This window comes from Populus trichocarpa, chromosome 2 (genome assembly GCF_000002775.5).
Source record: "Populus trichocarpa isolate Nisqually-1 chromosome 2, P.trichocarpa_v4.1, whole genome shotgun sequence".
Taxonomy (NCBI): domain Eukaryota; kingdom Viridiplantae; phylum Streptophyta; class Magnoliopsida; order Malpighiales; family Salicaceae; genus Populus; species Populus trichocarpa.
In genome coordinates this window covers 9,121,817-9,140,174 of record NC_037286.2, presented here as the reverse complement: position 1 = coordinate 9,140,174, position 18,358 = coordinate 9,121,817, and the positions used below count along the sequence as shown (strand labels likewise).

General features: G+C 35.5%; 3 protein-coding genes across 3 annotated transcripts; 1 reads left to right on the top strand and 2 right to left on the bottom strand.

Annotated features, from left to right (window-relative positions):
* Positions 1–262: 262 nt before the first annotated feature.
* LOC7472670 (subtilisin-like protease SBT1.7) lies at positions 263–3,582 on the bottom strand. The gene has a single exon (XM_002301120.4). The coding sequence runs from the start codon at positions 2,871–2,873 to the stop codon at positions 534–536; it is 2,340 nt and encodes a 779-aa protein (XP_002301156.4). The 5' UTR covers positions 2,874–3,582; the 3' UTR covers positions 263–533.
* A 647-nt stretch (positions 3,583–4,229) lies between these two features.
* Positions 4,230–9,432, top strand: LOC7462853 (uncharacterized). The gene is made up of 2 exons (XM_024594049.2): positions 4,230–4,417; positions 9,246–9,432. Exons 1-2 carry the CDS (start codon positions 4,230–4,232, stop codon positions 9,430–9,432), a joined length of 375 nt encoding a protein of 124 aa, XP_024449817.2.
* A 999-nt stretch (positions 9,433–10,431) lies between these two features.
* LOC7472669 (acyl-CoA-binding domain-containing protein 3) lies at positions 10,432–13,907 on the bottom strand. Its single transcript, XM_024594036.2, has 5 exons — positions 12,949–13,907; positions 11,992–12,097; positions 11,811–11,911; positions 11,620–11,694; positions 10,432–10,744 (listed from the first exon to the last, which is right to left on the bottom strand). The coding sequence occupies exons 1-5, from the start codon at positions 13,725–13,727 to the stop codon at positions 10,711–10,713; spliced, it is 1,095 nt and encodes a 364-aa protein (XP_024449804.2). The 5' UTR covers positions 13,728–13,907; the 3' UTR covers positions 10,432–10,710.
* Positions 13,908–18,358: the final 4,451 nt, after the last annotated feature.

The window sequence follows — 18,358 nt, the reverse complement described above, 5'->3', positions numbered from 1 at the left end:
TGTACTTCTTATTTCAGTTAAATTAGTTTGAGGGATGTCTTTGATGATTTTACACCCCCTCGTGTTCTTCTTAAGCTAGGTCTTTGTGAAACCCCTTTTCCCAATTAGTTCTTGGGCATATGATAACTTCACGTAAGCAATTTCAACATGGGAGCCTTTTCGTTTGGCGACTGGATTTCTCCTCTTGTTGAAGTTCGGTTTCACTTGATGCATACGCGAAAATAATTAACTCCCTCTTTAATCTTCAGCCATGAAGCATAAATTGTTTAAAGGCTTTAGATTCAGAGCCTCTTATAAAGACAACTGGAGATCCATTTTCAGTTCACATACAATTCTTTCCATGGGCTTCTGTACAATTATTCTCCCTTTTTTTTCTACGTCCTCTGATCACCTCAGAGAGCAAATATAAACGTTACAGCTGGTTCAACCGGCACATTTGTTGGAACATCAGAGAAGAGATTAAAAATACACAGAAATTCAGGCACATGTCCTATGAATGATAATCATTTATGGGATTTCTTCAAGATTTCGGATCATGTCCAGCTGAAAGCTATTGGACTACGGACAACATGCTTCCCGTCTGACCACTCCAGATGAGCAAAGCTGTTCGTACCGGAGGGCATGGATGTAGCGGTAAAAGTCACCGTGTAACTCTTTTTCTCATATTCTTTGGCAAAGCTCAGGGATTCTGGCTCAACTAACATCTTAACAGATGTAGTTTGTGATGTCATCGAAACCTTGTATGTTGCTGGAGCACCAACATTTGTCAGAGTCCTGGTGTATTTGACTGTACTTTTCACCCCATCTCCGCCCTCCTTGCCTGAAGCAGTTTGTAGTGGAACAGAGAACGATGGGTAATTAAGATCCCCCAGGCTGTATTTCTTGCTTGAGTCGCAAATGAAGTCTTTAGTTGTGATTTGTTTAATGTCTGATGCACTATAGTTTAAAGCACAAAAGAAGCTTATGTAGTCATCAACAGTGGCATCATAGACGAGGCCAGGATCAAGGGCTGCTACTGGATTTACATGTCCAGCTCCATAATCGAATGGCGTAGATGGTTGTCCTGTAGCCACGTCTAATAAGTTTTCCCCATTTTTGTATGTTGCATAGGCTGTGGTCATGAGAGCGGACTTAATGGCTGCTGGACTCCAGTCCTGGTGAGCAGCCTTGATGAGTGCAGCCAACCCACTTACATGGGGACATGACATTGATGTACCTGAAATGATATTGAATTCTACATGCCTCTTGTCGTTTGTTAGCCCAGTTGGGCCAGCTCCCCCAGTCCATCCCGCTAGTATGTTGACTCCAGGTGCTATTAGGTCTGGTTTGAGTACTTCTGGAGTGACCAGATTTGGACCTCTGGAACTGAATGCCGCTACCACAGGCGATGGTTCAACTCCAAGCTTTGTACCTCCAGAAGCAATCGTGCCCATTGGCTTTGGATCAAGGAAGGCATAATTCTTAATTGCATTTGCGGTTCTTAGGCCCACAGCGGCTGTGGGAAGAAGATGTGCGTCAGCGACTAGCTCTTCCCCATACAGCTCTGTGTTTGCAAGAATCATCCCTAGGCCACCAGAATCTTTCACCACCAAGCCCTTTTGGACCCTGCTATTCCCCCCTCGATCACATATCACAATTTTCCCTGCAACTTGTGCAGGAATCAAAGTTCCTGTCATGCAAAGGCTGCCGCTTGTGGAATTGCTCACGTTACCAGCATAAACCAGGGGCACCAACGAATCAGATAATGGCTTTCCACTATAAAGCGATATACCCGAGTACTTCTTACCATCTCCAAGGCTCACAAAGGCTGGGAAATCACGGTCCAACGTTCCAGCACCTACAGTGGTTATCCAAGGAGCGACATTAGACAAGCTGCCTGGACTTGGCCCACCATTTCCAGCCGAGCATGAGACAAGAATTCCCTGTGCTGCTGCTCGGAAAGCTCCAATCGCAACTGTATCTCGAGTGTAATCTGAGAGTCCTCCTCCAATAGACATTGACATGACATTAACGCCATCTGCAACAGCCTTTTCCATTGCTGCTAAAATATCAGAGCTAAAACATCCACCCAACCAACACACCTTGTAAGCTGCTACTCGAGCTTCTGTAGCCATTCCACGTGCTATCCCAGAAGCATACCCGAAAAGGCTAGCTCCTGAGACAGCTGATCCAGCTGCTGTAGTTGCAGTGTGGGTTCCATGGCCATCATCGTCTCTTGGTGACTTTGACTCCATTGTTTCGTCAATAGGTCCGAATGCTGCTTCATACCCTTTTGAGAAATATTGTGCACCTATCAGTTTCCGGTTACAGCTTGATGAATTGAAGTTCTTACCCACCTGACAAGAACCTTTCCAGGTACTTGGTATTGGGCCAAGCCCTGTGTCACCAAAGCTTTTTATCTCTGGCCAGACACCGGTGTCCAGTACTCCAACAATCACCTCACTTAGGGAGGCAGATGCAGGGAGGAGGACAGCATCACTTTTTCCCAATCCAAGGAACTCCGGGGTATGAGTTGTGTGCAGCTTGTAAATCATTTCAGGTAGGACCGATAGAATTCCGGATTGTTTTTCAAGTAATTCAGCTTCGTCTGGTGTGAGTTGGGTGGAAAAGCCATGGATTATGTTGTTGTAAGTGTAAAGCATGTCAGCAGATTCTGATACGGATTTTAAAGATGAATCATACCATTGGAAATGATCATAGTAAGTCGCTGGCATATTGGACTTGTCCATTTGAATTATGAAAGTCTTCTTCGTTTGCTTCTTCACTTCTGCTACCGCATACGTGTAACAGAAGCACAGAACCAGAAGTGTAGCTATCAGTTGAGGCCCGAACTTCAAGTCTTTCATCTTCATGACATGTCTTTCCGACCTCATATTGGAGAATTCAGGCAGTATATAAAATGTTATACTTCTGGTAACTTATCCTGTTTTAAAGTGCAGGGAGAATAGAAACTGAGGTTTGCATAGGAATAGGGAAGATTCTCTTGGCTCCTAGGTCGGTCTCCACGGGGTTTATATATATAACAGGATGAAACCTGGTTTGGCTCGAATGAATTGTTGTCTAGAACTCCGGATAGGAATTGGAGCTAGCGGAGGAGGTTATGAAGCTTATCAAATTTAGCAGTGCTTTATAACTAGTTGTTTAACTCTTCAAATCTTCTGCAATGGCACTAGTGTAATATACTCTGGTTTTCTTATATATGGAAACCAATCAAGTTTTGATACTACAGTTAGGGACAGATATATGCATGAGTAAAAGCAGTCCTAGAGTAGAAATGCAAGGTATTGATGGCTGTTAAATAATCATTTTCCCACGTGGCACCATTATCTCTGGATTCCTGAATGTTATTCCAATTAGTGACCGGCTTATTGAGTATCTCTGTCTTAAAAGGCAAGCACTAAAGGTAATGCATTTTCCTACAGAGTCGGATGCCGATCACAGGGGTGCGATGTTGAAGGATTACGAGTTTTCGTATGTGATTTCCAATATTCCGAAGCCATCTCATGGCCGTTGGCCAGCATTACAAGGCCAGTGTCTTTGGATTTCTCTTGGGACACTTGAGAAAGTTCCCAGTTAATGATGAGCTACACTGTGAATCAAGTAATATTCAGTTTACTGGGTGTATTTGTACTCTCTTATCTTGCCAGTTATAAGCACTTCTTCTTGCAGCCACATGTTTTGTAGACAGGTGCTTCCATGTCTTCATCCTCCGCGAGCAGTTGGCCACAGAATTTGCAGGTTCTATCTGAACAATCCCACTTGAGAGGATAGATTAGATAGACCTCAGTAGTCAGTGGGGAGCGGGAATTCACGAAATCTGCCATTCTTTCTAAACTTTACAGGTCATCACGCGTAAGAGCCAGTGACATGGGAATCATAGCTGCTTTAAAATCTGTCGTAAATTATGGATTCCTGCTTTCACTCAACGTAATATAAACAGATATACTGCTTTTAGGCAGTGTTTCCTTTTCTTTCGCAACTTATAAAGAAAATGAAGTTTCCAAACTGAACAAGACAAGCGTATTTTATTAAACTTGACTACAGAAAGAACGCCAATCGCCTCTGTGGATCCATTTTTTGGCTACCAATAATATATGTTATCCCATGTGGCTTGACATGGCGAAAATATACTGTGTTTTTAACCCTCGCCTCACCTCACCTCACTTGCACGAAATAATCATCCGCCTGTGTTTAATTAGTGGAAAGAGCACTGGTGAAGGACTGAAGTCATGGCCTCTAACTACTGCCGTAATGAGCAATTATCAGTGCCAAATCGTGGTGGGTGGTGGGTGGAGATTTTGGGCCATCTAGATGGAGTAAATGCATGGCTGAGAAAAGAGAGCTATGAAAACAAAACTTTATGGAAACAAAAGCTGAGGACAAGAGGTGGTGCTGTCCAATTAACAATCATCACAAAGTAATCAAAGGTCCCTAGGAAAAGAGAGCCTTTTTCTTTGATTAGATAATGGAATCGTTGTAATGTTTAATCATGACAGACACCCATGTGGTTGTTTCTCACAATCTTACAGCTATATTTTTTTCGACAACTAGCTGGAATGGGCCCCGCCACTAATAATTGCCCCATTGTCTTCTATTTTGAAATTCTTGTATATGTAACTCGTTACGTATCCATCAGTCATCATCACTTGTTTGTCTGCTTTTTGTTTGATTACAGCTTTCATTTAAGGACTAGCAACGGAGAAAGGTAAATATAGCCATCTCCCAACCGCTCCTCATGAACTCCTTTTATTTAACTATATGATATAAAAACATTGACAATAAATCTGCTTTTGATATTGTAATCATTTTTGCTGTTATGATTTGAAAAATTAGGTTAAAAAAATTGTAAATTGTAGTATTTTATAACTATTTTTTCAAGATAGAGTTTTGAGTGGAGTTCGGGCAAATCAGTCCTGTTATTAATGCTAGCAAATAAAAAAGACTCAACATTTATTTAAACTTGAAATTTGATTCGTGAAATTCTAATTCTTTTATATTAATAAAATTTTATTTTATTTTATTAAATTAAACATCAACCGAGTGATTGATGAGAAATCGACTAACATTGTAAAATCTCCATGCTCATTATTAAAAAATAAATCATCAAGTTTAATTTTTAAGATGATTTATTTTTTAATTAACACAACATTAAATAATTAAGTAAAAATAACAAAATAAGTATTGTGGGGATCCACTGTGAAAGCTCTTGGAAGGCACAATATAAAACATCGATCCTATTAGTTTTTTATTATTATTATTAATGTTGCTAAAATAGCAGTATTTATTATCTTACACATTTGTAAGAATGCAGTTGGGATGGAGTGGTTTTTTAAAAAATAACACATTGACTAAGAATATATATCCAAAATATCATAATAACTTATTTTTTAAAATATAACAGTTATAGAAAACATGCCGGTGGATCATGCGCGATCAAGCAAGAAGTGCGTCATGACCTTATAACTATAGTTATTAAACCCGGACCGGCCTGGTGGGTCGAACCGGGAGCTGGACCGGTCCGGGTTTGTCAAAAGACCGGCCGGTGCAACGACCCGGCCAAACCCGGTCGAGCCAGTTGATCAACCCGTGACCCGGACAAGACCCTTTTTTTTTGTTTAAATGCGAAATTTAAAGCCCATTAATATATATACTCAATATTTCTAAAAAATATATTTTTTTCTAATATGAAATTTAAAATAAAAAAAGAAGAAGCTATAACTACAATAACAAAGGTCATTTTCCAGCTTTTGCGCTTGCGCCTCTCATGAAACTATATATTACTTTGAGAAATATAACTACGTTATTTTTTAGTATATTTGTTAATCACTATGTTATTAAAAAAAAAATTAAATGAGCATCGATAAATCTAGCCAATTCCCCCTCACTCTTTGGGTTTTGTGGGAGTCAGTGTCACAACCGAATAATTAATATGCGAAAACAATGTGAACAAAGGACCATTTGCCCATTCATGCCTCTTCTTCTTCTTCTCCATGTTGGTATCCAATCAAATCCTGTGATCAACATTTTAGTCGGCAGACACATAAAACAAAAGGGATAGAGAAGAAGAAAATAATGGAAAGAATCAATGGTTGGGTGTGGTTTAATGATTCTATCAAGAGAGATTTAAGGATAAATGGCACTTTATCGAATAAATAAGAAATTGAGGAGGGTGGATGCAAATACCTGATTGAGAATTTTGATAAAATTGATGTACTCAAATGAAAAAATTAAAGTTTAAGTCCTTAATTGAAAAAAAAGTATAACATTGGTGTATTAATTAATAATGCAATTATCCCTAAATACAAAACGTTGCTCTTACTTATAGACCATGCAAGAGATTAAGTTATACCATGAAAAAATTAACTTTTTAATCATATCTCCGTACATCTTAATTTAATCTTCATTGACATTAAAAAATCTTCATGAGTGGCTCTATCTGAGCAGGTAAAGGTAGAGCTCCATAAAGCTGTGGCTTGCCACAAAAAAAAAAAAAAAAACTACGTTAGTCTCAGCATGCTTTCAAGTTAGACCCTTAAAAATTATTACTGGCCTGCAAAAAGTTTTCAAAGTATTTTATGATGTTTCTAAAGCTTTATGATATTTATAATTTGAGCCCTCCAATAATTTAATCCACCCTCCAATGCGACTGTCATCGTCATCTTGCGAGAAATAATTAACAAAACTAAATAGCATGCGTACATTGAACTAGCTAGGTTAATATATATTCTTTAATTGTTTTATAACATCCGGTAATGTTTCAAGATTTAATATGATGAGGAAGAAGATTTTTTAATGTTTGGATAGTGGATAATTATATATAAATGTTAATATTATTTTCTCTAGAACTTGGAAAGTAGATGGTGGTAAAAAAACTCAACACCTGCAAACCAGATCTTTTTTATAAGGTCTGGGACTCTCAGATGATAAAATTTTTAAGTAATAGATTGCAATAAATAAAAGAATAAGTTTTAAATTCCAAGAATAAGAGTGTTTGTTCTTGTTTTTTTCATGATTAATGATTTGATAATTAAATTATGAATACTTAGAAAATAGAAATTGTAAACCCTTTACTTGGGTGCTTCAAGAGGTATATATAGCCCTTAAACCTTGTTATGTTACTTAAATAGAGGGGTTGTAATGTCATTTACTCATGATAGCAATTACGAGGGATAAATATCTCCTAGATAATATCAATGAAGAAAAAATATCCTTTATACAATATAAATATTGATGGAAATATGATAGATCCTTTCAAGACTTTTATACTTCTAAGAGTGTAGAAAGGTAATTATTCTAGACATAAATATTTTATGTTTAAAAGTAATAAAAATAAACAAACAAAGTATCGTGGTGCAACACGGGGCCCCATAATAATCGTCAGGCTCATACTCACTTGAACTAGGCACGATGCTAAGCCCTCAGGCGATGGGTCTAGTAGCTAGTCATATCTATATCTTTTTTGGCTTAGCACGTGGCTGAACTCAAAGACATTGGGTCTGACATCTCGTCAGGCCCACATGTACTTAAGCTTAGAGTGTAGTTGAACTCAATGATGTTAAGTTTAACAACTCGCCAGACTTATATCTGTTTGGGCTCAACGTGTAGTTGAACCTAAAATCATTAAGTCTAGCAACTCACTAGACCCGTATGTACATGAACTCGGCGCGCAGTTGAATCCAAGAATGTTGGGTGTGGCAGCTCGCCAAACCCACGTCTATTTGGGTTCACCGCGTAACTGAACTCAAGGTCGTTAGATCTAGCAATTAGCAAAACTCATACATATTTGAGCTCAGTACGTAGCTGAATCTAAAGGTGATTGACCTGACAGCTTATCGGGCTCATTTGTATTTGAGCTAAACGCGTAGCTGAATTCAAGAATGTTGAGTCTGACAGCTCACCAGTTCTACGTCTATTTAAATTTAGTGCATAGTTGAACCCAAGATAATTGGGTCTGGAAACTCATCAGGCTCATATGTACTTGAGCTCAGCATATAGCTGAACTCCTGAACCCAATGATATTAAGTGTGGCAGCTCACCGGATCCATTTAGGATTAACGCGAGGCTGAATTCAAGGACGTTGGGTATGACAACTCATCATACTCATATGTAATTGGGCTTAGCGCGTAGCTGAATCAAATAATATTATATCTGGCAATTTGCTAGACTTATGTGTACTTGAGCTTAATACACAACTGAATCTAAAAATATTGGACCTGGAAGCAAGCCAGACACATGTCATTTGGATTTGACGTTAAATATGTTGGGTTATCACGATGTCTGAGGCTTTTTTTATTAATATAGACTTAGGCTCAAAAAATAAAATTTTAAAAATACAATGATCCATTAACTTCTTTATGTCGTAGCTTAATTGGTTAATATGTGTCTTTAATTAGTCAAAAGTCGCAGGTTCAAGCAACACTAGGAATTATATTATCTTTTATGCAATAGATGGGTAATCGTTTGTGTGTGTGTGTGTGTGTGTGTATATATGTATTTTAAAAGGTTGGATGACCTGCCTATTTCACGCCCATGTGCCCGAGCTTTGTTGTAGTAGGCCTAACTATGTTAAGTCATCCAGGTCATCATTTAAGTTTTCTTTTTCTTTTTTTATATCTTTTTATTTCATTTTCACTCTTTAAGGTTGATTTTTTTAATTAAAATTTATTTTTTAATATTGAGTTGATTGTAAATTCATTTTAATATTTTTATTATATAATAAAAAAATCCATTCAACCCAATAAAATTTATAACTCAAATCATGAATTTGATAACTTGACTATGATTAATTTGTCATTTTTTTTTAATTTTATTTTTTTTCTTTGAATCTTTTCAATCGATAAGGCTAATCATGAATTTGATAACTTGACTATGATTAATTTGTTATTTTTTTTTAATTTTTTTTAATTTGGATTTTTTTAATTAATAAAGCTAGAGAGCTTTTACTTCATTTTATTAAAACTCGAGTGAAGTAAAGAATTCAATCGTGAGTTTTCAAGTTTAAAATATTATATCAAATTTAATAATAATATTGAAAGATTTTCTATGGTCTAAATACTACTTTTTTTATCCAAGCTATAGCGATAGCGTGAAAAATAACCTGGTTATCTTCTATAGAAAAAAATTCTGAAATACATGGTGCGTGACCGGGAAAATATATGTATATCACATGGCTAAAAACTTGCGGGCAGGAATTCAAGAGTTGGGTAGGGAAAACTTAAGTCTTATTTGTTTCAAGAAAAACGAAGCTATGGTAGCGATAATGGCTATGGGCCGGGTAGTGGAGGTGGAGGCTACGGCAATGCCAATGGGAATGCTGTGGGCCTAGGTGGTGGTGTTGGCTGGGGTGGCGTTGGAGGGGATGGCCACTTTGGAGGTGGGTTTCGCTGGCGTGGTAATGGTGGAGGTATGGCTCGGGTTATGGTGGCGGCATAGGTACCGGGGACGGCGGGGCATATGATCACAACAATGTCCATAGCACTGGTTCCGTGTCAGAAAAACGATCTTAATATGCCATTTACTAATTTTTCTAGCATCGCTAATCAGGGGAATAAGGATAACATTTCTCCAAATTAGCTTTTAATGTATTCTCTATCTTAGTGAGTTTGTCAGCGTTTAGCAGCATGCTCTAATAAATAGCAGTCGTTTACATTAATCAGTGCTGGTGTCATCCATGGCCACCACAAAGAAATGCGATAAGACAGTCAGGCATGGAAGCCATCCCTAACACTTGGCCACGCTTACCACATTCTGAGCTTCGCTTATAAGTTATAACTCGTTTCAGAATTACTTGGAAACGAATTCAAATTTATTGTCCACTTCCAAAGAACGGGAAATTAAAATCTAAGAGCCCTTGTGACAACTTCGGGGAACCAAAATCATGAGCTCACAGCGCAGTCAAATGGTCTTGGTCATGTAACTTGCCATACCAGCAACCATGACATTCTGCAAATTATTTGACTGATTAATTTTTCTCTACTTTTTTCGGCTGAACAGCCAAAAAGAGAGAGAAAACTTAACTCGGTTAAACATATCTAAACTCCAAGTGCACAATATCATCCACCCTGTCTCATCTATATCCTAAACAGCGTCAAGGGATGCCCCATATTATTGGATTGCAAATGCTAAGGAAATAGGAAAAAGAAAGAAAAAAAGGGAGACTTTAACTTGCGAAGAAAAACAGAGACTATAGGCAACTACTTTCCCTCCCAACAATTCCAAACGCGAGGAGCACTTTACTTGCATGTGAATGTATAATCGTAACAAGTATTTGACAAACAGCAATCGCTTAATTAGTGCGCAAGTCTTATAACACATTCTTTCACGTAATCCCAACATCGCTTCATATTTTTTCAGGGATTATAATTAAAAAGGAGTCGGGACAATTACCCGGAAAGACTGGCATAAGCATGCTCAAATATGCCTCAGGAAGAATGGTGCATTAACATCATATATATTATAATTCAATGATCCCAACCAGCTGGGCGATGAATCATGGGACATACATACACGTTGTATATATACAAATTCAACAATGCACTGCACACCCACGTTATTAGTATCATACAATGCATAGTTCACTTCCAAGGACATATAAATTATAGTATAAACAGGCAAGAACCTTACATAATTGAAGCAAAGATTATACTTAGCAACAAGATTTAGTCTTGTCTGTGGTTCAGCCAAAGGAGAAGGGTTCCATGGTTGGAGATTTCAAGCAGCAGAGCAATGCTTGTCATTCTTCGGCCTGAAAATTTTCATATTAAATTGGTTACGTGTAAGCCCTGTGGCTTGTATATTGGGATCATTGGTAGTAAGACCTTTCAATAAGAAAGAAATGAGTGACGACTAAAATGAAAATTCATTAGAGAAATGCTCAAGAATATGACACAAATCATGGATGGCAGATTCCCAATAGATTGTCGCTAGTGATTGTCAAGTTGCAGACGAAAGCTAGATAAGAATCTTATTAGAATTGATTTCAATAAGTGGCAGAAACAAGTTTTCTCATAAGAATGTGATGATGCAGAGAATGGTCATCATCCACCAATTATACCAAAAATCTTTTATATTTATAGTGTGATGCCTGTGGTTTCTTTTTCGACAGTACAAAATATTCTTTGAAGGGATTTCTTCTCAACCTCGTTGAATTCAATCATGATTGAAGAAAGACATTCCAGGAGGTAATTACGGATTATTCAAATTAGACAGCAACCACCAACATTTTTCTTCTTTTTGGTACAACGGAAAACCCCAAGTCAACAACCTAAAATCCCAACCCAAACTCCCATACCCCTACACCTGAGCTACCCCCAGGCATAGCGGGGAACCCCTGTAAATTTTTCTTTTTTTTACTATAATACTGATGCTTGTTTTTTTTAAGTAGCGGTTATAGAGAAACCTTACATCAGACTTGCGATAAATAACATCAACTAAAGATTTCTCCAAAATACTTCCTACCCTTCTGCTGCGCAGAGCATAGAAACCACACTAATCATATTGTCCTATGAAAATAACAAGATTCAGTTCAAAGCCTTTCAGGAACCCGCAAGTTCCTGCAACAGCTTAGGAGAAAAAGGCATATGGAAGAAAATGCAATATGCATGAATTAACGATTTATACCCTGTTATCCAGTTTGAGGCCCCAGTCAAATCCCTTTCTTCAGCACCAAGCTTCGGTTCTGGATTCTTACATGTCCTACACGAGGACACAGTGATATTATCATGTTATAATAATAAGCTCAGGAAAAAACAAAGACTAACAAATAAATGATTTAGGGGAAAAATCAAAATAGCCAAACATTTAGGACATACATTGCTTCTGTACAATCTGGTTGCCGGGATGAAAATGTACTTAAATCTGGAGTTACAGCAACAGGATTTGTCACTTCAGATGATCCTGGTTTACTGTCTCCCTGTAAAGTAAAATTAACCAGAGACTCTTTTCAGTCAAAGTCATTATAGGAAACAGAACGCTGCAATGGAAAATACCTACACCAGGTTTGTCTTCCATCCACCCTGGGGCTCTATCAGATACAAGGACAATATACTGCTCCATAGCTGCCTCTGGACTCATGTTTCCCAGCCTTTGCCAAGCATTCCTTGCACAACGTAACCAGTTCCCTCGATCACTCATACATAGCAGCTGTCAACCCTGTTATTATAACTAGCTATCAAACTATACGGTGTAACTTTTTGGTACAGGCAGCCCCTAAGGTGTTGTTCTGTGCATTCATTTTCTTTTTCTTAGGTTAACAGTCCACCTAGCAAAAGATTACAGCTGATGAACGCCATAATCTTGTATTTTGTTTGCTAAGCTGTCTTGATTTTTGGCTATATCTAAGCAGTTGGAACAGTACCAGGAAAAGGTCCAGGTATAGCCAACAAGATTTGAAGCGTGAAATCATATTTTTAAGGTATTAATTGATATATTTATTATAGGGTTGAAGCAACATAACTTCAAGATACAGCAAAGCTTTAAATTTATATTTTTTTTTTTAAGCAAGAAAAACTATTGTAGACCTAACCTTAGAGGGAGACAGACAAAAAACGTCATTTATAATACAACCTGCCCAAGCGTGGATTTCTAATGATCTCCATGTGTTCGTTTTCTGATTTTCATTTATTTATTTTTAATTCAGAGCTCTTCTCTAACCTTGTTTGACAAATGTTCATCTCGTGCTGACATCTGTAATGAGCAAGCTGCCTCAATTTATCGGCATTTTCATTTTCCTGATCTACATTTCGGAAACTCTCACTTTTTATATCATTAAAACAAAGTATTTTACCTGGAGACTATCTTATCCTAACTTCTCTCTCAATGGAAAACGTTTATCTGCTCCCATTCAGTCAAATTAACAAACAAGAGAATAATAATAATAATGTAAAAATAATAAGAAGAAAAAAAATGTAAACGGAGACATGGGGAAGTTAATTGAGGAAAGTTTAATACCACTTGGCACGGGCAGAAACCTTGAGAGCCATGGGAGGCTTCTGGAGGCAAGGCCCCTCGGTGGCAACCTTATGAAGTCCATACAACTCCATTTGCACATCGCTCCCTACACCTGCAAATCTCCCATCTTTATCTCCTGACTCCACAACAAACCTTGCTGCTTCTCCAAACATTGTCTCCAATTCACTCCTTTCTATCCCTTCCCAATCATCATCCTCGTCATCATTGACTTCAATCTCATTCATCTTCTCTTTTGAATCAGTCTCGACAGCATCTAATTCAATTCCAACTGATTCATCTTCTCTGTTTTCATTAATTGAACTAGCCAAATTTACATGTTTGACCTCTTCATTGTCAAATTCTCCTCCCTTTAACTTGTACTCTTCTTCTCTTAAAATTGCCTCGATCAATTCTAGAGCCAATTCACGCGCCTCGATTTCAAGCAGTATCTCCTCGCGATTCACGGCCTCGTTAACGTTCTCGAAAGCAAAGATTCCCGTGATGAATTCATCGATCTTTTCTGTTGCTTGTTCAACAAATTCTGTTTTAGTTTCGGTCTTAAGCCCCTCGACTTGCAATCTTTCACGGAACCGTAACTCTTCGGTGATCACTTTTCCTTCTTCTTCACCGACAATCTCTGCTGCAGTAATAACTTCTCGATTGGCATTTTTACTGCTGGAATCACCACCAGACGCAGCCAAAGAAACAAGTTTGGCTATCAGAAAAGAAAACAAAACAGCAACAACACCAGTCACAAGCAGCTCTTTAACAAGCTCCATCTCTTATCAAAGCATAAAAAGAGAGAGAGCTTTTTTTGTTTTGTTTTTTGATGGGAGAGAAAATGGAGAAGACAGAAGAAGTAATAAAGGGATTAAGCACAAGAGATGCAGAGGGAAAGGAAGCTCGCAGGGTAGAGCAAAGCATATTCTGCTGTCTAAAAAATGTACAATTGGCCACGGTCGCCTTTTCAACTGTTTTTTCTTCTTTTTTAATAGACCGTTTAAAATCAATTTTTTAGATCAATTTAAATTAATAAATAAATAAAATTTATAAGTTTAAATAAAATTAATTCAATTTATTTCATATATTATCCTTATTATTTTTATTTTATTTTTAAAATTCTTTAAAAAAAATAATAAGTTGACAGGTTTTTCTAGTTTTAACATTAATTGTTTTTAGTGCAGTGATCTCTGAACTATATTTTTTTATTTTTAAGAATTAAATTTATTTAAAATTCAATTATTAAGATAATTCTAAATACGATTTTTTATTAAAAATTCTAATTAAATCCAACTCAAAAAATCCACTGTAAAAGTTTTGATCTTGCCCGGGGTTAAAAAGAATTGTTTTGGAACAAGTCTGAAGAGGCAATAAAGGAAGAAATTATTAGAATCTTAAATACCTAAAAGAAAAGTGCGTTTATTTACGTGCCCAAAAATACCCCCGATCATGATCAATATTTTCAAGAGAGCCATAACCCTAAAAACAAATAAATTATGGTTTTCTTTTTGGCATTTATAAGTTTGATGACATGTCCGATCTTGACTGGCTCAAACTGTCCAGAAGTATATTTGCCTGTATATTTCATCGTTGATCTATTCACATAGCCTTGCCAAGTTCACGAATTTCCATTATTCAACGATACTGATCGTGTTTTTTCTTTGAATATCTTATGATGCAAAGGCGTCCTTATCTCAATCTATATGTGGCAGTGATGAACGCCATCTTCCTTTAATAATCAAGGGAGGGGGGGTTGAGAAAAAGGAAAAATAATAAAATGGCGGTGGTGGATAGGATAGGGTAGGATAGGAGGAGTGGAGGTCTTGTGGTGTCTCCCGGACGAGTATTCATAGATTATACCTTCAGTCGAAGTATGGAGTCTTCACGCGACTTCAAAAATCACTGTAAATGAATTCCATGGATGCGATTAACACTGAAGAAAAAACACTACACGAAAACGACTCCGTCAAGTATAACTTCACGGGCAAGAAAGGAGTGGACAAGTGACACGTCGTCTAATGGCTTTTATACTAGCAAGAATGCCAATGTAGATACAAGAATGAATTCTCCACCTCTATCTTTATAAAGCCTTTCTAATTTTTCTACAAATGGGCCCATCTCCATTGGTATCTAAGACAATGTTCAATCGTACATACCCGCCCTCATTGAAGGTATAAAAAAACACAGGTAAAGCCCGCATGCCTGCATTTTCTCTTAACGAGCCATATGGTTAGGCAATTTAGGCCCAGTAGCCTAGCCCCTTTTTATTTTAATTTATTTTTTATTTGAATATAAATTAATTAATTTTGATTAATTCAATTTATGTGTGAGATACTCAACCTAGCAATTATTCAGTTTTAGTTGATATTAATTAAAATAAATTAATTAAACAAACTTTTGTGTTGTTATTTAACTAGAAGGCTAAACTATGGATTGCATTATGAGATTATATATTTTAATTTACATATATCTTTTATTTTCTAGTTCAATCTTTAGTTATTATCAACGATGTATTTTGTATTTTATTGATGTACATGATTTTTGATTTATTTTTTTAAATTCATGCATCAACTTTTCAATTTATGATTAAAGTTTTACTTCAAGGCAAAAACCGCGTTACAAACACCTGCATATTCAAGTTTTTGAGTTAAAACAAAATTGATTCGACTTGTAACGAAATGTGTGCCGACAAACTAGATAACAATACTCTAAAAAGCATGGGAGAAATATTGTTCACCCACACATTGTAGATACACACTCATGGGCACTATTGATTCACTATGCCCATGAGTTTTTTATTAATTTTTTTTTTTAAAAAAAACCCTTTAAGGACCTAATTAAAATTTAATTTAGCTAAAATTGTTAAAGAATGGAAACACAAAAAAATAGAGGATAAGTAAAAAATATAGAGGATATGGGTGTCGTTTTCAAACTTTTAGGTGAAATGTTCGATTTAGTTCTCATACTTTCTGAATTATAAAAATTGAGTCCCTCTAATTTTAAAATTCTAAAAAAAATGAATTTTGGTCCAAAACTTTATTTTTTTAATTTTTCAATCATTGGTTTGAGAAATGAGAGAGAAAGTCATTAGATTCTAGTGGTAGAGAGAGAATCATCGTTGACACCAAGGTTATCAATTCCGTTTCGGTAGATGTTTCGTTTTTTCAATTGGAATTGAATGTTTCAGTTTCGGAGTATTTCGGCGTGCCGTTTTGGAATTGTACTGTTCATATATATATAATTCAACAAACATAATTCAAATTCAAGATAAATTAATTATAATTTATGCAATACAAACACAATGCCAAACAAATATAATTTCAAAATTTAAAATATTTCTAAATAGTCAAGATTAACTTAAAGTAATTCAACTTAAATAAAATATCAAAATATTATGAAAGTAAAATGTTTTAACACAAATATTTTAAATATAAAATTAGGTCAATGTTATAAAGACTAATGGAATCTAAAGCATCCATTGTTTTGCTAAAATTTATACAAAGTATAAACATGAATATAAACTATATATATTAGTGATAAATCTAATTTTAAAAAATTAATATCATTGTTAATGAAAATAGTAATAATAATTTTCAATATTATTATTAATATCATTGTTATTGAAAATAGTAATGAAAAAGAGCTTTTTATATTTGGATGGTTTAATTAATTAAATTGAATAAGGTTCAGTTTGATTCAATGGCTTTTCAAGAGTGGAACGGAACATGTGGAATGGAACTGGAACGTTCCGGCTGAAATTTAGCCGAAAAATCCGGAACGGACCGAGATTTAAAATGAGATGAAAATTATTCCGTTTTGTTCCGTTTTTTGAATTGATATGGAATGTTTCGGCCATTTCAGACGAAACGGAACGGAATTGACAACCTTGGTTGACACTGATTGTGGCCATCAAAACGGTTGATCTCAGTGTCAACAAGTTCTATTTGGTGACGAGAGTACCGCTAATGTGTTTTTTCACTTTCAAATTTTTTAAAAAACATATTTGAGTTCGAGAAGATTTTTTATTTTGGGTTGATTACAAGTTTTGGATGGTTTTTTAGGTTTTTTTTAGGTCATGAATGAGTTTGTCAAGATATCTAAGATGTTTTCTAGATGGTTTAGGGCAAAACATGGGTTGGAAAATGAGTTTTTAGACCAAAAAAAGCATCTTCCCTAATATTTCAACCACTGTGGTGGTTATAATTTGGGGATGAGTAGGGGACCTATCACTTGCTTATTTTTTTTAAAATAAAATAAAAAAAGGTTATCGGTGTTGAATTAAAAGACTGTTGGTCACACATCCTACCTCGTTACTGAAGCGACACCGAGACAATGTAAACACCGCCATGGAAAGCAATGTTTGACCACTGATTGGCCCTGCACGTGTTGACACATGCACTGCATGTGTCAAACATTCTATTTTAAAATAATATCTATATTTATTAAATTCTAAAATTACCCCTAAAGATATGATAATAACAAAAAAACCTGGGTAAAAATACAAAAATATCCCTAGACAAAAACCTAAGAAAATTCAACTTATAAGGGTTTATTTCATTATCCATTAGAAAAAAAAACCGATTTACCTCTCGTAAAAATGATTAATGGAATTCCTATGAAAATACCATATTACCTTTCATAGTGAGTTATTTGTTTTGTTTTGAGAAGGAAAAAATGATATTTTTAATGGGGATCACAATATTATTTTTTCCACATGTTTTAGAGTTTTTTTTATATATAATTATAACAATAGAGGGCAAATTCTTGTTTTATTAAGATTAGGTATCCCTAGCGTAGATTAAAAATACCATCTCATGATATTTAACCAAATTTTTTAAGTTTAATGGGTTAATTTCTCAAATAAAACACAAGGGAAAAACTACGAGCTTCACATATGTAAAATTCATGTATAACATTTCATGTTTTTTTAAGCCTTTAATTCCTGCTTGCAGCTTTCTTCAAGGTTTGATTTTGTGAATAATTAAACCCTGTTTGTTTGTCAAAATATAAATTTTTTTTGTAAAATGAATTTCTTAAAAGTTTATTATTTTTAAATGTTTGATAGTATCATGAAAAAATATATTAAAAAACACTTTCTAGTATTTTATTATGCTATGAAAAATAACTTATTAGTATATTTTTTAAAATTTATTTAAAGAACGAGGATAAAATATAATAAATGAAAAAATTATGGAGTATGAAATTGAAAAAAAATATAATTTTATAATTTTTTTCAAATAAAAAAATATAAATAAAAAGATCAGAGACCAAATCTGATAGATAAAATTTTTAAAGGAATATGATATTAAAAAAAATTTCAATTTTCATAAATTATTTCAAGTAAAAGAAATAGTAATAAAAAGAATGGGGATTAGATCTTATAGATAAAAAAATCCAATTAAGAATAGGA

Bases quoted from the DNA above. Each gene is read 5' to 3' on its own strand.
- LOC7462853 (XM_024594049.2), top strand. From the start codon at position 4,230: ATGGCCTCTAACTACTGCCGTAATGAGCAATTATCAGTGCCAAATCGT. The intron at 4,418-9,245 runs GTAATCAAAGGT...AGAAAAACGAAG, and splicing joins CAATTAACAATCATCACAAA to CTATGGTAGCGATAATGGCT.
- LOC7472669 (XM_024594036.2), bottom strand. From the start codon at position 13,727: ATGGAGCTTGTTAAAGAGCTGCTTGTGACTGGTGTTGTTGCTGTTTTG. The intron at 12,098-12,948 runs GTATTAAACTTT...ACGTTGTGCAAG, and splicing joins GTTTCTGCCCGTGCCAAGTG to GAATGCTTGGCAAAGGCTGG. The intron at 11,695-11,810 runs GTATGTCCTAAA...GTCCTCGTGTAG, and splicing joins CCAGATTGTACAGAAGCAAT to GACATGTAAGAATCCAGAAC.
- LOC7472670 (XM_002301120.4), bottom strand. From the start codon at position 2,873: ATGAGGTCGGAAAGACATGTCATGAAGATGAAAGACTTGAAGTTCGGG.